Source organism: Dromaius novaehollandiae, chromosome 4 (assembly GCF_036370855.1).
Source record: "Dromaius novaehollandiae isolate bDroNov1 chromosome 4, bDroNov1.hap1, whole genome shotgun sequence".
In the NCBI taxonomy this organism is placed as follows: Eukaryota; Metazoa; Chordata; class Aves; order Casuariiformes; family Dromaiidae; genus Dromaius; species Dromaius novaehollandiae.
This window is the reverse complement of record NC_088101.1, coordinates 22,108,341-22,127,728: the sequence shown is the minus strand read 5'-3', so window position 1 is coordinate 22,127,728 and position 19,388 is coordinate 22,108,341. Positions and strand designations below refer to the sequence as shown.

General features: G+C 39.2%; 1 protein-coding gene and 1 long non-coding RNA gene across 2 annotated transcripts in view; both read right to left on the bottom strand.

The window, feature by feature from the left end:
• Window positions 1-420: 420 nt before the first annotated feature.
• Window positions 421-13,934, bottom strand: LOC135328379 (uncharacterized). The gene is made up of 5 exons (XR_010389209.1): window positions 13,656-13,934; window positions 9,032-9,075; window positions 6,572-6,859; window positions 746-874; window positions 421-494 (listed from the first exon to the last, which is right to left on the bottom strand). It is a non-coding gene; the product is annotated as an uncharacterized LOC135328379 (long non-coding RNA).
• Window positions 13,935-15,672: 1,738 nt separating this feature from the next.
• The window catches only part of EGF (epidermal growth factor), a 64,999-nt gene continuing 61,283 nt past the window's right edge, over window positions 15,673-19,388 (bottom strand). Inside the window, exon 25 of the mRNA XM_026101740.2 lies at window positions 15,673-18,093. Coding sequence (XP_025957525.2) covers window positions 17,873-18,093 — 221 coding nt within the window. The 3' untranslated portion in view covers window positions 15,673-17,872. The remainder of the gene's footprint in view (window positions 18,094-19,388) is intronic.

Genomic DNA, 19,388 nt, shown 5'->3' with positions numbered 1-19,388 from the left:
AAAAAGGGAAAAAAAAAAAAAAAACAAAGGCCTGGAGACCAAACTCAGTTTCAGCAAGTTGCTACTGAGGGACTCTCTGGCTATATTTGTACTATCTGCCAGATGTGCTACTTGCATGGCCTGGGGTCATGTTGTCCTGACTATCCACACAGGGACCTGGTTGAGGTCTGCCACAACTCCTGTCTGTCCTGTGCACTTCGGTTTTCATCACTTGGATGCCAGGGTGCTAGCAGTATGGGTGCATGCTGGTCTCACTGAGAGATCGCATCAAGTTTTGGCCAAGACAAGCACAAGACCTAGCAGCTGGGAAGTGCTCCCAGTTTAGATAAATTCTGGTATCACGAGCATTTCCTCTATGCCTGTTTGTGGAAGCTCCAACCCAACCAGAAACAATCGAAAGCAGCAAAAACGCACCTTAAAATCTGCAGAAGAAGGCCACAGAAGAAGCAAGACCTTTGAAAAAGATTGTCATTTATATTTTAGTTGTGAGAGCGCTGGAGATGAGGAAAGAAAGACATAAGAGGGTTAATGTCAGTACAGCTAATATGAGTGCTGTTCAGCCACATGAACAGTTTAGAACCCACCCACCCAATTTTAGACAACATAGACACATAGAAGAGCATCTTACACGGACTGAACATTAGTGCCTTTCTGCTAGTGTTGTAGGAAAATTAAATCTTGCAACAGTGCAGGTGAAATAACTATGCTAGCCCCTGGATCCAGGTGCAAGTTAGAGCTCCCTTACCTTAACCCGTGTGAGCTGGCCCTGATTCCTAAGGGGCCTCTACCAAGCAGAGATTGCCGTATTGTGTGAGGCTCCAGGGAGAGAAGTATCAGCACCAGACGAGGCCTCCTCGCAACAGTCCTCTGGTTCCTGTTTGGGCATATGCAATAGACTTACTGCATTAACTCATGAAAATAATTCACTCTCTCTATGCCTTAGATGCACTATTCATAAATACAAATAATGTTTCTCCTCAGCCAGGATTCATTAACATCAGTAAAGCACTTAAGAGTTTGGATGGAAGTGTTTTCTCTATAAATATTGGCCAATAATATTGCACACTGAGCTACCATTCCTTTAAGAAATGTAGCTAAAATACATTTAGGGTTTCTGGGGAATCTGTGTGCTTCTAGAAATTTCTAAAGGGCTCAGAGAGCAAAGGCTATGAGCTGGCTCTGCTCCATTAATGTAAGCCCTGCTCCATTAATTTTTGTCTCACATTAATCAGGCAAGTTAGCTATAATTATTCCAAGACAACATAGGACATGTAACTCCAAATTTTCCTTTCTGAATGTTAACAATAACAGTCCCTTTTGCCAGAAGCTCTTTACAAATGCACACTAAAGAAAACAGCACACTAAATTAAAGAGGGCTGTTAGACACCTCGTAATATTAATTGGTATTTTATAGCTCTTTATATGTTCAAAGCAACATGCACAAATTACTCAATTAATCCAAGCTGTTTGAGTTTCTTCTGCTTCATTGTATCAGCCAGCTCTGTGCCTGGCACATGGTCCAGGACCCCTGTGCCAGAGGCAGATGGGCAGTAAGTCCTTCCGCATGCGGACCAGCTGCCTCTAGCCCACCAGGTTACATGTGAGGGGAAGAGCCCACAGTATTCAGTCAAGCCAAAGGCTGCATCTCTCACAAGCTCTTCAAAACAGTCTCTGACCAGAAGTCATCCCTCTCTAGGCTGTAAAGCAGTGCTATGGCCTTGCATGCCAGTTTAAAGGACCTGCTAATTACCCTCACTGGGTGCATGCATCTGCATCGCAAGCCAATAGGACATGGCCCTAGCTGAAGGGGAACGTAAGAAGAGAAACTCTTGTCTGAGTCTCAGACTCAACAAGTAGGACAGGATGGGAACTTAATTCCTACAGTATTCCTCCAAGGTACCCCATTCCCACTTTCCAGGTCAGGAAATCTAGGCCCAAACATGCAGCGAGGTCCACACAACTTGGTTACTGAGAGCCAAAACAGAAAGGTGCCCCCTGTATGCTCAAAGCAACGCAGTGGATGAACTGCTGGTTTCCTTCAAGTCACTCAAGGCATCACTGAGGGAAGGGAGATCACTCAATCAACAACAAGCATAATCGAAATTCAGACCCTGTGAGACCACACACAGTCTCCCCAAAGCTTTGCCACCTATCCCTAAACAAAGTTTCTTTTCCTAATGCAAAATTACAATTATAAACAGGTTAAGCCAAACAAAGCTCAAGTGTGCTCTCTCCTCTGGGGAAAAAGGTAAGAGGAAGGTTTTCTCCATTCTCTCAACAGACATGTTTGGGCAGCTAAATCGGTTAATGCAGATGGCTGAACCACAGGGACTGTTCACATTGGAAAAGTGAAGCAAAAGCTTTTAGCCCAAACCTCAGCAAAAGAAATTTGTCCTGTCAATGAAAACTTTGATTAATGTAGCCTATTATCTTTCCTCATGCCCCCATTTCACTGCCAGCTAGGCCTCAGTTTGAAGTGTTAGGTAAAACCTTGCGATATGTTATTGACCACCAGTTGACTCTCTGTGTTGGATATACAGTCACATTGAACATACAGCTAAAAATAAATCATTTTTAAAATAGAAATTATTTAAATAACTGAAATGATAGCTCATTAAGATCAAGGGTCAAATTGCCTTTAATTTTAATGGGATCAGCATTTCACAAAATGATACATATTAATCTAAGATAAATTCTCCTGTTTTAATGATAGAGATGAGCTAAAGTAGAAACAATTTATCTCAGCTCTCTAAAGATTCCTTAAATATGAGTCCCCAAATCCCCCTTTTGTGGGTTCTCACATGAGATCACTGTGATATTTCACCTATGCCTGCTTTAATCTTATAACAGTCAGTGGTAGTGCAAAACTCTGGGGTTGCAGGAGGGGGTAGTGTTTTTTTTTTGTTTTTTTTTTTAATTAAACCTAAATAAACTTTGACTGCAGCGCGATCAGTTAGGAATGTCTAGCAAAGGCATTTAAATGTCCTCACTTATAAACAATTCAAGCTGCACCAAATTCAGACCTTCAGATTAGACACTCAAAGATTTCAGGGGGAGTTTCAGTTATGAGACTGGCTCAGTGATCTGGGCTGCAGACCAGATCCCAAAGTAAAAGGTACATTTCCTGTGTACCAGCTTACGCCACGCGGAGCCAACACTCCCAAAGCCCAGCACATCACATTCCAGAAGTGAGCCCAAATCCTAGTGCTGGTGAGTGACATGGTATCTAAATCACAGAAGAATCAAATTATGTCTCTTGGTCCATCTCCAGAAGTAATGACATTAGATGAATTGCACGAACCATTCTTTAACAGATCGATTGAAGAAGATAAACGTGCACGAGATTGAAATATTTTAGCCTTTCTTTTACACTTTTACTTATTTGAAAATTAGTGCTTATGCAAACCAGTTTAACAGCCCCTACTGCATTGTTTTTCCCAAACGAGCAGGACTGAATTTGATATAAAATTCAAAAAATAAGTCTAATTCTCACTTGTTTATGGCAGTGTTGCATTACTATACCATTGTTTTGAGTCATTCTTTGCATTTTCATTCCTTGACAGTGACTTTTTCAAAATACACAAATATGTAGGCTGGTTGTTTAAAAAAGCCATATTAAATGCTTTAATTTTTTTTGCCTTTATCTCTCCTTTCCCCATTCTGTCTTCTCAACAAACAAACCAAAAGCTCTCAACCCAAAGGCGCTGATCTTGCCTGCAGCACCAGCCTCCAAACTGCTGGCAGTGCATGAAGTGAAACACCTACATAAATCTTTCCAATGCTGGGGACTGAGTCCTCTCTAGTCCATAGTCTTCTCTGGTTCATCATTATGCCAACTGTAGAAACCAGTGTGAGTAACAACTGGAACCTGACAGGACCACTACTCAGCAACACTACTGGGGGTCTTTTGCAGGTTTTAGCACAGTGCTCAGGCGCTACTGCGGTGAGGACAAGATAGATATTTCTGCCGGCTTGAAGGTAAACTACCAAATGCTTCTCACTGAAACACACCATTCCTCACAGGGCCTCGCACGTAATACTAGAAAGTGCTTGTCAGCCCTCTCCTCACTCAAAGCATTTTGTGCCTAACACTTCCCTTCAGGGCATTCCTTACTCCTCATCACTGATTGGAGGTACAGGCCCCTCAGTTCAGGACACTATTTACCAGACACCACTGGAAAATCTAGAGGAAAGTTGGGATTTTTTCTTTTCTTTTTTTCAGCTCAGAAGCAGGTCTGTCCAAATAAAGCCTGACAGTAGATTTGCCTACTAGACAGTGCAAAAGCTCTTAGTTATAAATTTATGTGCAATGTGACACCATGCTAACTTGTGTTTTCCCTTCAAATCAGTCTTTCACAGATGCCACTAATCTTTGCAAAGCAGAAAAGGGGGGGGGAGATCAAACATGTAGATACAGCCTTGATGTAAGACATCTAAACCTACTGAAGTCAGTGGGACTTCACGCATTTAGAGCAGGTCTAAACCAACATGAGGAAGTTCAGTCTGCCTCTTCCTGCACTTTATATCATCTATAGATAAATTTAGCTATATGTGATGAGCCCCTGATCATGCTGACAACAGCTTCATACTCATTATTCAGTCAAATATAAAGTATTTTTATCTGTTAAATCTTCATCATCCACAATTATTCCCCAGGGCACAATAGATAATGAGTCAGCAGGCATAGATTTAATTATCAGTTTTTACTGTAAGAAGATGATGTTTATTGATATCACTATCAGACAGACACTGAAATGAAGCAGATGTTAATCTGAGGTTAAGCTCCAGGAGGCGCCTAGCAGTCTGACCAAAGGGACTAATGTTCATCAGATAATAAAAGAGGAGCGACTTCCCTCTCTCCCTCCCTTCCTCCCTCCCGAAGCCTGCACAGAACTCACAGAACTACTGCCTTGTTTTGAAAATTCCTCCTTGCACTATTTCCAACCCATTCAACAAAAGGCTAGCTTGTTAATGCAAAGCTTTCAGTCAGCTCCAGTGGACTGTTTAATCTAACATCCTATTTTGCTTATATAGGAACTTTATGGTTGGTTTTGGTTTATTTTTCCCCAGAACATCTTAAAGGATGATATCAGAAATGTAGAAAATACAAATAAAGTGGTTACAAAGTTGCTCTGGCATTACTGTTAGAAAGTCTGTCACTGATTCCAACTGCATCAAAATCAACTTTAAATCCCCAGCACAGCAAATCTCTGCTCTCCAACTCAAATGTTACTACATAAAGGAAAGAGACCTTCAGTAGGGAAGGAGAGGATGATGAAATAACCCCAGCTTTCTGGGATTCTTAGAGTGCTGTCACTTTCTCATGTTGAGAGCAATGATGTGACAGTCTACATACTACTAAAAAATGCAGTGACTGTCAGCTGCCACTGTAGTATATTAATGTTTCTTACGGAATTAGAATATGCTACAGGACTAATGAGCTAGTGCAAATGGTCATTTAGATGGGGAATTTTCACAGCTATTTCAGTGGTACACCTCTTTCCTACTAAGAACATTTCTGTCAGCTTCAGTGGAGGATGAACGAAAAACTCATGTGGTACTTTCTAGATAATCATTAGGGCTGCATTGTACAGCAACGTCATACATTTTATGTGTGGCGTTGTTAAAAATGTTATTTTTTATTAATATCACTTACGGGTAATTTCTCCAGAGCAGCTAAGGCATCTTTAAGCCATACAATGTTGAAGCACCACACAGGTTCTCCTGCCCAGTCACAACCCAGAAGTGGCATGGTCTGACCCTGTGCACAAGTCTGCCACACTGACAGAGTTGTCTTGTCTGGATCCAAGCTCATTTAGAGGTGGTGGTGAACTGGTGAAACTGGCTATTTCTGTGTTTGCCACTGCAGTGCACAGTGTAAGTAGGTACTGTGCAAGAGCAGGATACCAGAAGTCCCAAGCATCCAAAGAACTCACTGTCTCAGGAGATACAGACAGATGTGAGGAAAGAGACACAGATAAAGCACTGCATTGTCCAAAATAAGAGAGCAATAAAGTGACTCACCTGGGACTGGAAGAGAAAGTTTCTGGATTACACGGGTGCATGTAGTCCCTTAGGCCATATTTTCTGTGTTAGGGTCAAAGTCAAAAAGAGTTTGACAGAAAATGACAATCCCCTCCTTGAGCTCCTACTCTTACCACCACCAGTGACTTGATACAGAACTCTCAACAAGTTTACATCAGTTTATGCTTAAAATGCTTTAAAAGGCTTGCTTTAAACTACTAGGAGGAGAGATTTAATATCACTGGAGACTGACAGAGTTAATGAGGTGGGGGAGGGATGACCTTTTTTCCAATTGAGAGAGAGAGGGACAGAGAGAGGGACAGAGAGACACCAAGCTTTGGCATTTCAACATGCAAGAGTAGATCATTTGCAAGAGAACCATTCTTAATCTCTGTGCTTAACTGAAGTGAATTTGTGGTTTCATTTCAGGCCCTTTTGGACTGTTTTTCATGTCAAAATTACATAGTTGTTATAATTTGTCTCTCTTCCAAGATTTACTGAAACAAAGGAAACATTTGAACAGGATTTGAGACAACTTCTTTCTCACCTGTCAGGAAGGTAATCCCCAACCTTCAGATAAATGCAGGCATGTGGTTTCCAGTATTCTCACTCCATATGTCTTCACAAACACCAAATAGATCTAATTTAAGAGAACATTTTTTCCCCATAGATCTAAAGGTTATAGTGATGGACCTTGCCCAGGATGATCCAGACCTTCATCCATATAATGCCTTCATTTGCACTCCCTATAGAAAGATGGACTTCTGGCACACTAATCAGGAGACAGGTTGTAGGCACTAACCCATTCCAGCTCCTTCCTTCTCAGTTATTTCAGCTGTAAAATGGAATAGAAACATAACACCTAATTTAGGACTTGAGCTTTACAGGTGAAAAGCCCTACAAAATTATGACCACTGCAGTTCTGAAACCTAGCCTCGATTAAAGGTAAGATTTGTTTGTGTTTATGCACTCACACCAGGAATTTTTGTCCGTACAGCTATTTCAGCTACAAATTACACCTCATGGCTCTCTGACCACTGTTTGTACAGTAGGCTTAGCCCTAGTTTACCCCAGAGATGGCCAGTTCCCCCTGCTAAAAGGCAAAAAAGGGTGAAAACTTGAGGTACCAAGCTCAAGCTGACCTGAAACAATCAGAGCATCCCTACTTCCTGTATGAGCTGTTAGGTTTGGCACTGGCATGAGCAGGTCAGGCTAGGAGAGAGCAGCTGAAGTGACGGCTGCCAGATGGCTCCACCAGTTTTGGCATGGCGTGTGTCCCTCAACTTTTTTGTTACTCTATTACTCTTGCTGCCTATTACTCTTGCTGCCTGCCTGGATACCTTCCCAGAGCAGGGAGACAGGAAAAACCAAACCAAACCAAACAAAAACAAAAGAACAGTTCTTTACATGACATTTTCCCATTGGAGAAGGATCTGAATGTGCAATTACTTCTTTCCATGAAAGCAAATGATGAACTGGACAAGATTTTCTTTGAAATCCCATTGACATGGTGCAACATTTTGCATGTAACATAGAGAAGTCTGTATGACACACTGTGGCATTTCTTTCTACCATGAATGGGCAGAAGTTATATATAATGCAGTGGCACAAATGCTGACAGGCTTTTGCAAGACTGTTTACATTTATTTTTCATAGCCCTGAGAAATCGATCTGTAAAGATGTCCCAGAAGAGACTGCATTTGGCTCTGAAATGTTGTCCTGAGAGACTGTTTCTCTCTTGCATTTGACACATTTTACAGAGAGTATCCGCACATGGATTTGCACCTCTGCTGTGTCATGAGGAAAGAATTGCTATTGTTTTAACATGCTACACTGGGACATTTAAACATTGATATTGTCAGGTACTACTTTACAATTCCCATTAGATTTGCTGTAAAGCACAAATTTATGAAATAAAATATTGCTGTATTCACCTATAAAACTGTGTTATAACAGTACTAAGCATCTGGTTTTAATTAGAAGTCAGGAAATTCACAGTTATAGCTGGAACTCCATCCTTTCCTAAACCCATTGTGTGTAAATTCTGCAACTCACATGTGAGCAGATCCTACGGTCTTTATAAAGGCAAAAAATTCATTGCCCGTAACTGAGGGCTAAGCACAGCAGGCATAGAGGTTTGGAGTCTGGTGATGTTTTGGGGGCATTCCACTTTTTTGAGGCTTCCTGACAGAGTGACTTAAACAGCAGGAGTAAAGCAGGACAAAGAGACAAAACAAACAGTATCCATCACTGCTAATAGTTTTCAAAATGGTGTTAGTTTTGTGAAGCAGGCACATTTTCTAGAGACAAGACCTTGACAGTCAAGTTACATCTGAAAGTAGGTTAATGCTTGCCAAGATTCAGTTTTAATGAATTTACACTTTGTTCTAAAACCACAATAGGGATTTTGCTGCTAGAATACAATGGGGATTTAGCACCACACTCATATTCTAGTGTCAATCCATTTAAAATTGTTTCGTTCATGAGTGAAGCAAAAATCCAGAGGGAGAAAGGAAACAAATGAATATAATGCACAAGGGGGCTGAATTAATGTTGCATAGGCAATTTTAAACATAACATTTAGTAATTTTCAATTGATCAGCTCTGCTAGTAAATAAACAGATTTTCATATGTGGGCTTTTTGTGAGTGTTATGCTATATATCTAACATTCACTCATTCTTTCAATCTGTTAGGGTTTTGTTTTTTGTTTTTTGGTTTTTTTTTGAGGTTTTGCTGTGCTCCTACCATCCAGCAGAGGCATGCCCTCAACTAGAAATGTGATTAAAAAAAATAGAGCCCAAAACCCTCCCCAAGGAAAAAAATGGGGTTTTTAAACTATAGGAAGAAAGCTTTTGTGAATGCAAACATTCTTAAAACCTAAAAATAATTTGAGAGTTATGAGAAACCACAAGCTCCAGTAGGGTTCACCAGATATTTCAAGGGAATCTTGAAAATTCCTTTCATCAACCAAGATACCATACCTTCAGATGACACTCTGAAGCTTACCTAGACCCTTGGGATCTGCAAAGTTCTGCAAGACATTGATAGATCTGAAAAAATAAACAAACAAAAGCTCACATTCTGCCATGTTGGAGCTGTAACTGGAAATCTTACATAGATTTACCAGGCCTCTCAGTTTTTGCAGCACTGATTGTATCCATTCAGCATTATGCAGATGCTGCTGCAAACTTACCATCACTTCTCTTTTCAGCAGCCAAGAAGACAAATTGACACACACAATTGTATTTGCCTTTTGGAGTTTTAAAGAAAAATGTATCCTACAGCTCAGATTATGAGTAGATGGATACCTCATTCATCTAACATCTGAAATATTGAAGCAATTCAATGTTAGGTTCCTTTCATCTGATACGATGAAAAATGCTAAATTAAAGTTTTACATTTCTGGAAATATCTGAAGTTCCTATTTGAGCAAGTGTCAATTGATATTGCTTCTTCACTGTAGTGGTGGTGAAAACAGATGGTCTTGTTACATAAATCTGTGTGTTTCAATGGGACTAGGTTGTCACACAGTCAGCTAGATAGTATAGAGTAAGTAAATATAGTTCAGACAAGTAACCCACAGAAGGCTATCGACATTTGATGTACATTCTCTCCTTGCTTGAGTGCAACAGTGTGGAGGTGTGTAAAGTGCTATCCAGCGTGGATATAGGTTGCAGGGTAGCTCTATCACTGCCCTGCCCAGAGCTATCCCTCTCCTCAAGTGTCCCCTAACTCAGGGCCCAGAGAACATTTCAGAGGCTGGCATACGCAGGTGAACTGATCCCACAGAAGTATGTGGGCCACATTCAACCACAGGCTGGGCCAAGGATGAGACTCTTCATCTCTGGCAAAAACTTAGTTCTGAACACCACATTCAACTTTGTGATAGTTCTCTGATATATTCCTTGGTTACTAGTACAACATAATTAGTTCTGTTAAAATCCTTAAACTACTTTACTACATGCTAATGTAAAAACAGAAACACACAAACATACGTTCAAAAGTATCACAAATTATTGCACCACACATAGTAATTTCACATATGGAAATGATAGAAAGAGGTCTGTAAAGAAGAGTTTCCATGAATTTATGTCACATGTGAGGTGATTTAGATTTGTCTTTGGGAAGTCCTTATGAATCATTACCTTTAACAACTATTTCTTCATTTCTTCTCCCGCTTTTGACGCGTTCACACAACAAATAAAACTTCCCATTTCACTCTTATTTTTATGATGATGAGGTTTGAAACCTATTCTCATTTAAGAGGCTTCCTGTCCTTTTGGGCATTTGTTTGGCCTCCATGTTTTGGAATAAAGAGACTGTGGATGCTTGTTATCTATGCATAGCATGCAAGATACAGCAGATAAATGCAAATGCTTAATAGTGTACTAAATATGACCCTTTGATTTTGCAAATGAGAGGCAGAAGAATATTACCTAGATTACAAAGCCATATAAACGTAAGGTTGAGTGACTTGTAATAGAACAATGGATTGTGAAAGAAGTAGCAAAAACCAAACCAGAAGAAAAAAAACACATTAAACAGGAAAAAGGTGAAATGTGAAATCTATCCCTTTTCTATAAACACATGTGGAAAGAATAACACCTAACCTTTTTATTCTTGGCTGCTTTTTTTTTTCCCTTTACATTCCAAGAGAAGATCTGCCAACTTTTGGCCGTATCCATTTCTCTTCTGTTGTTTGCCAATATTAGTGCACTCTAACACACATTCTTTCCTAAGACTTCAAAATGTGTCATTTGTTAGGTCTAACTGTTTAAAGAACCCAGCCACCTTTACCTCCTTTGCTCACCGCAAGCTGGGTGGTATACAGCACATTCGCATAACCCAGCTTACACATTACAGGTTTGATTGAAATTTTTAATTGAAAAGACTCTTGAACCAGACTTCACACTGCAGGCTTTGTGTTAGCGTAGATCAGAAGACCTTGCACTGATACATTAGAGTGCTTCTAATGCTCTCTTCATCCTAAAATACACACTGCAGCAAACATACCTATGTTTTGCTTATTGAAGCCTCCTGATGTAGAGCTTCAGTATTCCTGTTCTGTAAAGCATTTCTAAAATCGTAGAACTGGGTCTGCTTATCATTACACATATAAACAGAGAATGAATTCACCTATATGTGAAAAGCTAGCCCAGTTTAACAGTTTTAGGATTTAAGTTGGACTTCTGTCGGGAACAGGCTGTAGACAGAGGACTGAATTTCACCCCGAAAGATTAGTTAACATCATTTAGAAATAAAATATTGAGTTAAGGTACACAGTAACCACTCTGTGCACATAAAAATGTGAGAATGGGGTTAGATTCAGATTTGGTATAAAAGGAGTTAATACTAACTGTGCTAAGCCTATGTTCACTTTAACCAGGCCTCAGTCCAGTTCTGAAGCAGCAAGAAATGTAAATCTGAATCAGCTTGATTACAAATCCACTGATTTTAATGCTAGCTTTCTTTATGATAAGAATAGCACTTCTATGGGAACATCTTTCAAAGATCAAAAAAAAAAAACCCCACACTTCACTAACAGTCAAGAATACTTATGCCATTCTCTGTTTTTCTCTCTGTCTTGCTCTCTTTTTCTCTTTTTTTAAATGGGTAGGAAACTTCCAAGGACCTGCTGAGTAATTTGCCTGGCACCACACCATGAGTAGTGGCGTGAGGAACAGAACCAAATGTTCCTGATTGCTCACTATCACTCTTTAATGTAACAGTATCCTCAGCCATGAAGCTCTGCATTTGTGCTTTGGGGGAATGTTGCATGGGATGCAGAAGAAGAGTAGGGAACCACTGGCCAGACCAAGACTTTAGGCTTGGTTTATTACTATATCCAGCCACAAGATAAATCAGATCCATTTTCAGCTGTCTCAGCATTTGGTAGTGTTCAGCTCTGGGGCCATGGTTCCCTTGCTATTATGAAAATGGGCTTATACTGTGTTTTGATGCACTCACTTCCCACAATTGATAAACATTATTAGGCATGACAAAGGAGAAAAAAAACTATTATAAAAACAACATACATTAAGCAGTAGGAGCTGTGTTCATCTATATCTGAGTCCCTCAGATGTGTTGTTTACTATGCTTTCGGGTTTAGGCAAATAAAATTGTCTTAGAGGTCAAAAATCATTGTATAGTGACCTTAAGGATACAGACAAAGGCAAAGAATGGACAGTTAATGCCATGTTTAGGCTCTGATTTAGGAGATTTTGTGGAAAAGAATGTTACTTAAGACTAACTGCTGCTGACCACTGGAGAAATGAGGAAAGACACTATAATCTTATGCAATCCCAGTTTTGGTCTGTTCCCTTGACCTGGATTAACCTTTTTCCTTTTATCTGTATTTTAATTCCAAACACCTCACTTGAATGAGACTGTATCCAGGTCTCTGCTGAAACCTTTAATGAGCAACACTGAAGTTGGTGGAAATAAGGTTGAACTCTATTATTATTTCATACAAATACTGTAGGGATCCTTGAGTCTCCCAGAATTATTAGTGTTTTTGGTCTCCAGTGAGATGTTCAGCATCTGGCTGTATTTAGTTTATTGATTCCTTTTTTAAATGGCTGCCTTTCAAGAACCATTTAAAATACAAGTTTCTTCTTAACTCACTATCTGGCACACACACTGCATAAAGGCTATGTGGAACTGGGCCCAACTTTCTTTTGTAGACAAGAAAAATAGGGAATAGCAAAAATCTTAGTCTAAATTTTTTTTTTGAGGTGCACTGCAACAAGACAGTAATTTGGGTTATGTTTTTAAGCAGTATCCCTGATTATCATCTGCAAACTTCCATACAGACTATCAGAGTAATAATAATTCACTCCATATTTCTTTCTCAAGTGAAAAAATCAATAAATTTATATATAGCACACTCACTATTCTTATATAATAACTACTGTTAATAGACTAACAAAATACCAACTGTGCATTCTCTGCATTTATTACAGTATATTTTTGCACAATCAATATTAACAAAGATTATGCCCCTTAAAATATGCACATTGTTCTGTCAGCTAAATATAGCATAAGACTTGTTTTTAATCAATAAAAAGCTCAAAGCTGCACAAAAATTGTGGGACCATGAAACTACAAAGCTATTAAACTGATTTTTAAAAAATAAGTCTCCTTTCTATATGGGCAGGAGTAGCAAATATTTTTACAATTCATTTACAAGTAAACAATTGTTTACAACATATTACTATCTAGGGGACTTATTAACGGACCAGGAGCCCAGCTGCCCTGCTTCCCATAGCAGCTCACATAGAAGTGAGAAATTCCCATACATGGTGTCTTTCACTTTCTTCTAAAACCATTCCAAACTGGTTTGGATAAAGGCCATGGGGGTAAGGTGAACATTGCTACACAGACTAAAGAGTGGCTGACAGACACCTAACAGGCACACAGTGAGGGTCAGACCAATCAGGGCAATTGAGACAAGACTAACTAAACTGATGAAAAGACTAACTATGAACTGAAGCTCTGGGGAGGTATGCAGTTCAAAGCTGGGTGCTTCAAAATTAAATAGTGGTGTGCAGCTCTGGGTGTGAGCAAAACCAAGTATCTGGTATTCAGGTGTTCTTAAAATTCATCCTGGAGTCATATTCGAACTTCTTACCTGGAAAGCAAGTGGCTCCCAGACTTCAGGGTCCCAATCTACAAAGTGCAGAAATTCCTTCTAGGCTTTGGCTGAGCTCCTGCTTGTAACTAGTAGAATGAAAGGGTTAGAACCATCCCCTTTCGGCAAGGGAGTAGGCAGAGAGAAGACACCTGCTTACATTTAGGCTTTTACCTCTCAGCTGGAGGAGGAAGATTTCACGGTGGCCAGGGTTCCACTGCAAAAGGGCTTACTGCATCTTTAAAATGACTGCTGCAGTACTTGCCTCAAAAGTCAAGGTCATAAGCCTTGAAATTGTAGGACATTGAGGTTAGTCAGAAGGAACTAAGGCTCTTCACTGGTCTGAATCTAGACCACTTCAGTACTGAGGAGTGCTTAAAAGTTAATCCCATGATGAATGGTTTTCATGAAGTTGGCTGTTCCTGGTCCACATCAAAACTGGCATTAAACAGCAGTCTTAATAAAAAGATCAGAGGAAAGTGAGCCAACTTACACTATCATCCTTCCAGATTGTGTTTGGGGTGCATTCCTGGGGATCTGGGGGGAGGCTTCTAATGCCACTAACATCTTTCCTTTTCACATGTACAGAGATAAAGATGGCAAGTTATCAGGCAGTGAAGCAATAACACCAAGTGTGTACTGAAGACTAACTGAACAGTGTAGGCATCACCCTGAAATAACATGAGATAAAATGACTCCCAATAGGACAAAACCACAATATATATTAACGAGACAGAGGCTTCCCCTAATCCCATTCTGAACCTTTTTTTTTTTTTCATAGATTTTTTTAGGAACATTTTTATCCTGAAACAGACTCCCAGGATGGAAACTTTTTTGCCTGAGTAGATAAACTTCTGCAAAGCTGCAAGTGACGGCAAATAAGGACTTAAAATGAGATGTGTCATGCATTCCTTATGACTGGGAACCATCACATTGCCTGTGTTCACTATGAAGGAGAATGGATCATTCCTCATTTGTTTAGGACGAAAATCTGGCTTTAGACAATTGAAATGTCAATTTCAATAAAGTCAGGATTTACTAAACTAAACAAACTCATTTTCTCCGCTGCTCTTCAGAATTCTCCAATAGTTTTCTCACTTTGGGCTTGTCAAGCTTTTTCCCCACTATGTTTCTAAATTTCCTCTTTACAGCTTGATATGATGCATCTTCAACTCATTAAAAAAAAAAATCAGAGAATAACACTGGGATTTGAGGTCAAAACCAGGCTAGCTACATACACAAAACCCTAAAAATTCTAAAAGATTTTCAATGTGCTTTAAAAAAAAAAAGTATAACCAAAAAAATAAGGTAACTCCAGGATCCAACCACTTGACTTCAACTGATTTGCATGTAAAGCCTGAGAATAACATTTTGGAGATTAGCTTGAAAATATATCTTGGGACCACAGATAATATTTCTAGACATACAAGTAGCAACATGCATAAATACAGCCATTTAAATGTGCACAAAATGGAATACCTATCAAGTGTAGTACATGGGAATTAGTCACAGAGCTTCTACAGGTTTATGCGAATTGTAGAATTAAAATCTTAAATAAAAACTTACTGTATTAAAGCTGGGATCTAACTGTGAGCTGCAGAATATAATCCTCATCAGTACAGATCCTCTAAGCAGTGGAAGAACCCACGGTATCTGCAAATGCTTCACCAGCACGTTACACTGCAGCTATATGAAACCAATGGAGCTATCAACAAACACGATACAGATAATTGAAACCAGAATTTTGCACTCTCTTCTACTAAAATAAGAGAGACACCAGGGATTTTTTTTTATTTTATAAATCAACAGCTTTATAAACATACAAATAAACCAAATATATTATATTTATGTTGAAATATCATCTCAAGGTTTTAACGCTAAAGATTATTTTGAATTTAGAGCTGAATTTAGGAAACATTTGAAATTTGTAATACCCTAATTATAAAAACACATCATTTTGATTTTCCTATCTCTTTCTCTAAAGACAACTGTCAAATTCAAAATTAGATCTTTAAACTGAAGGAAAGCAAAGCAACCAAAACATGGGGTAGAATATGAAACTCTAATCTGTAATTTATTTGAAACATCTTTGTTTAAACAAGATTCAAAATTACAAACCTGTATTTCCTTCGATCAGGGAAACTTCAGTGTTGACCATCATCCAACACAGCACTTTGATTTTAAGCATACAAACATATTTCAACAGAGATAATCAAAGTACAGCGATCAATGTAATTTTACTATCTAACTCTCACGGAATCCAAATGCTTTACTGAATCAAGGCCTTCACAGATGAACTCTCTTTTTGTCAACCTACACAAGATCACTGATGAACTGTGAAAGATCAGGGAACCCAACTGAGAGGCTTGTAACAGTGTTAATGAAATTTAACTATACTGAACTTAAAATCCAATCTATTGAATACTAGTGGCTTCACCCAACGGTTGCCCTCTCCTGAACACAATTTAGTATGCTGACATTCCTCAACCACTTTACTTTCAATGGAAGCATTCTTCCCATTCACACAAGAAAATGCATCTTCATTGCTCATAATTTCAGCTAAGCTTTTGGAAATGCCTATTTTACAACTTTATTCTGAAATCAGAACTGATGTGATTAGAAAATGGCCTCAGCAACCCAAAATCACCAGCAGAAATCACTTCAGAAGAAAAACAAGTAAGTGACAACTTTCTATACAACAGAGCATTATAATTGTCATAATTCAGACATTTTGGACTGAATGCTCCTATTGTTTACACTAGCAGAAATCAGAAGTAACTCTGCAAAGTTACTCAAGTGTGTAAAACTGTGTTTGGACGAGAGATCAGAGCCTTTCAATACTGTCTTCCAACGTCAGCCTACAGAGCTGGTAAGCAAATGACAGTCACTACTATCCAACTAATGAATTTCAAGTGGTAGGCAATGTAGCAGAGTTTAAAGATATGCAGGAGTTATAATAGCAGACTTCAAAAACAGAGGACTGACAGATACTCTACAACGAAAACAATATTCACAATACAGCTGATTTACAGATATCTTCCAAACATTTTGAAAACAGCCTCAGGAATTCAAGACCAGTGGTGAAATCACTTGAGATGATAAACAACTAAGCTACAACTCTCTGTACAACAGAGCTTTATAATAAGCGTGTTAGTTCTTGTTAGTAAATAACTACAAGGGAGTCATAGCTGTTAGAATGTCAGCTACAAGAAAAATGGGTGGTTTTTTTTCTAATTGATCCCATGGATTTTATGAGGCAGCACAAACCATTTTTGTGGAAGTCAGTGTGAGAGTTATTTTGTTTGTTTGTCCCTCTTCTCCTACTCTTTTGGAACAGCAACTGGCTGGAGTTCTTTTCCTACATTAGATCCTATATAAGGAGCTAGATTTTGCTGCTAGCCACACTTCAGTGAGGTGAGGATAGCACCAGCACGCATTTACTAGTGGGGCTGAAAGCAAACTCTGGTCCACTGCGTTGGTTCAGAAATAATCACGTAATGGTCTGGAGGACTTTGAAAACTGTAGACTGGAAAAATTAATGGAAGAAACACTTTTCCCCTCAGATGTTACATCTCACTTTATAGATGTGACCATCATGAATGCCATACACTCACAAACAATCCTACAGTCCCGCAAAACTGAGAAATTCAGGGCTACACTTGGTGCTCTCTTACAGAAGCAGATACAAGAATAAGACTGGTGAAGTCCAAGAAGTTTCACTAGTGTCACAGCAGTGCTGGAGAGAGGCTTATAGTGTCCATGAACAGAATTTTAATAAAAAGAATCATTTTAGCTCATTTTCCTGCATCATCTTTGATTTCAGTTTCTCTGCAGTTGTCCTCGTTGCCCATTTTCTTGGCCATTTTCTGGATTCTGTGTGCATAACGTGTAAAGACGACCGCTCATTTAGAAAACATTCGTCTCTAACAAATCACCCAGTAGTCTGTTTTCCCTTAGTGTCCTTTAGCTGCCAATTGATGAACTTAGCAGTGTTGACCCTTAAAGTGATATTTATAGAGTATTCATTGCTAATACATTGATCATAGTAATTCTTCCAAGCAGAGATGACAGGGAAGGAGTGTAAAGGATTTCTTTGTTCTGGTTGGTTTTTCTAATGCACAGTTTAAAGAAAAAATAAGGATTGTTTCAGTGTTTCACTAGTTCCTGTTCTCTACTGATTTCTTCCTGCCTCCTTTTCAACTCAGTCCGGACTATTTCTAGTCTGGCTGCATCAGTAGGCTGGCTGGGGCAAGCTCACATGGTCCCCTTTCTGGCAGGAGGTTGGAACAGACACTCCAGGGAGCCTCCTGAGGACTCTTCTTAGCTACCCTGGGCTGAAGGGATTTCTCACCACCAGGAACCTCTTGTCGGCAGCCTTGTTCTTCCTCTTCTGCCAAAGTCTCTACTGCTTTGTCATATGTTACAGGCTGTTCTTCCACTGAACAAAATAGATAAATATTATTCAAAGACATGTGAGGATCTTCACAACAACTAAGCAAAAAGAAAGCTAATGACACTTTGGGGGAGGAAAGCTATGAGAGGAAGAGAAGCAACAGATAGAGAAAATTACAAAAACAACTCATGCCAAAGAACACAAAAAGAGGCAAAGTGAAGATCTTGCTTCAGATTTTAAGAAATGACTTCTTGTGAGCAAATTTCAAGTTTTTTGGTTTTCACATATTCAAACAGGAAAAGGAATGTCTGTGACAAGACGACCACCTGTCTGGCAAAATTAGAGCCCCTGCTCCACAGTCTTAGAATTATTTACTGACATGGTATAAAACCTTTCTTTGAAACATTTGAAAAAATATCATATTATTTACCAGTCTTGCTCTCTAAAATGGTTGAACTGATTTTGCTAAAATTTTCAAATATCAGACACCTGTCATGGGAAATTTCTGTTCTATTAGCTACATCTGCTAAAACTATAAATAAAAGCAAAGTCTTCTAATGGGAAACATCAGGCATCCTTCACTGGACAATACACATTCTCTATATTAGTCGAACCATGTAAATTGAGGCGTTTTCTACTGATGAATAAATTGTGTTCCCAAGACATATCCAAGGTACCTAAACAGGATGGGCAATTCTGAAAATCTTACAAGATGCCTGCCTACCCAAATACCCTCAAATATTTGTAATTTCTAAATAGCCAATGCAAACTTTGGATTCTCTGGTAACTTCTGTAGTCAGGAGGTAAATATGGTAAATAAGAAAAATGGCTAAGGATATCAGTCTCTCTCCATCAGTTGCCACCATCTCAGCTATCAGTAGATTCAGTTGCCATCTACAAGGCAGCGTTTTCTAAAGTTCAGGCCAATCCAGCTGGTAGCCTGTGGGCCATGGAAGCCTATTGTGTGCTTCTGTGCTGTCTGCTGTCTTAGCACCAGGGATGGCAGGGAATATCTCCATTATTCATCGTCTGTTTAAGCACCAAACATTCCCCAAGCAGTCAGTCACCTTGTCACTTAGAGCATACCTGCAGTTGCTGTTACACGACAAAAGGTTTCTGGGGAGATCTGGACTCCTCACACCATGACTGCTTCTCATCCTGCCTGAATGAATAAGGACTGCCAAGGTATATCTTTCCAAAGATACATACTCCCCATCAGTATGATGGACATAACCCACTTGCTATGAAGCATACCTGAAAAGTTCTATATAAATGCAAAATTTTGGCATTATTACTATCAAAAGAGGCCTCTGTCTCCTTAGGAGCCTGGAAGTACTGTT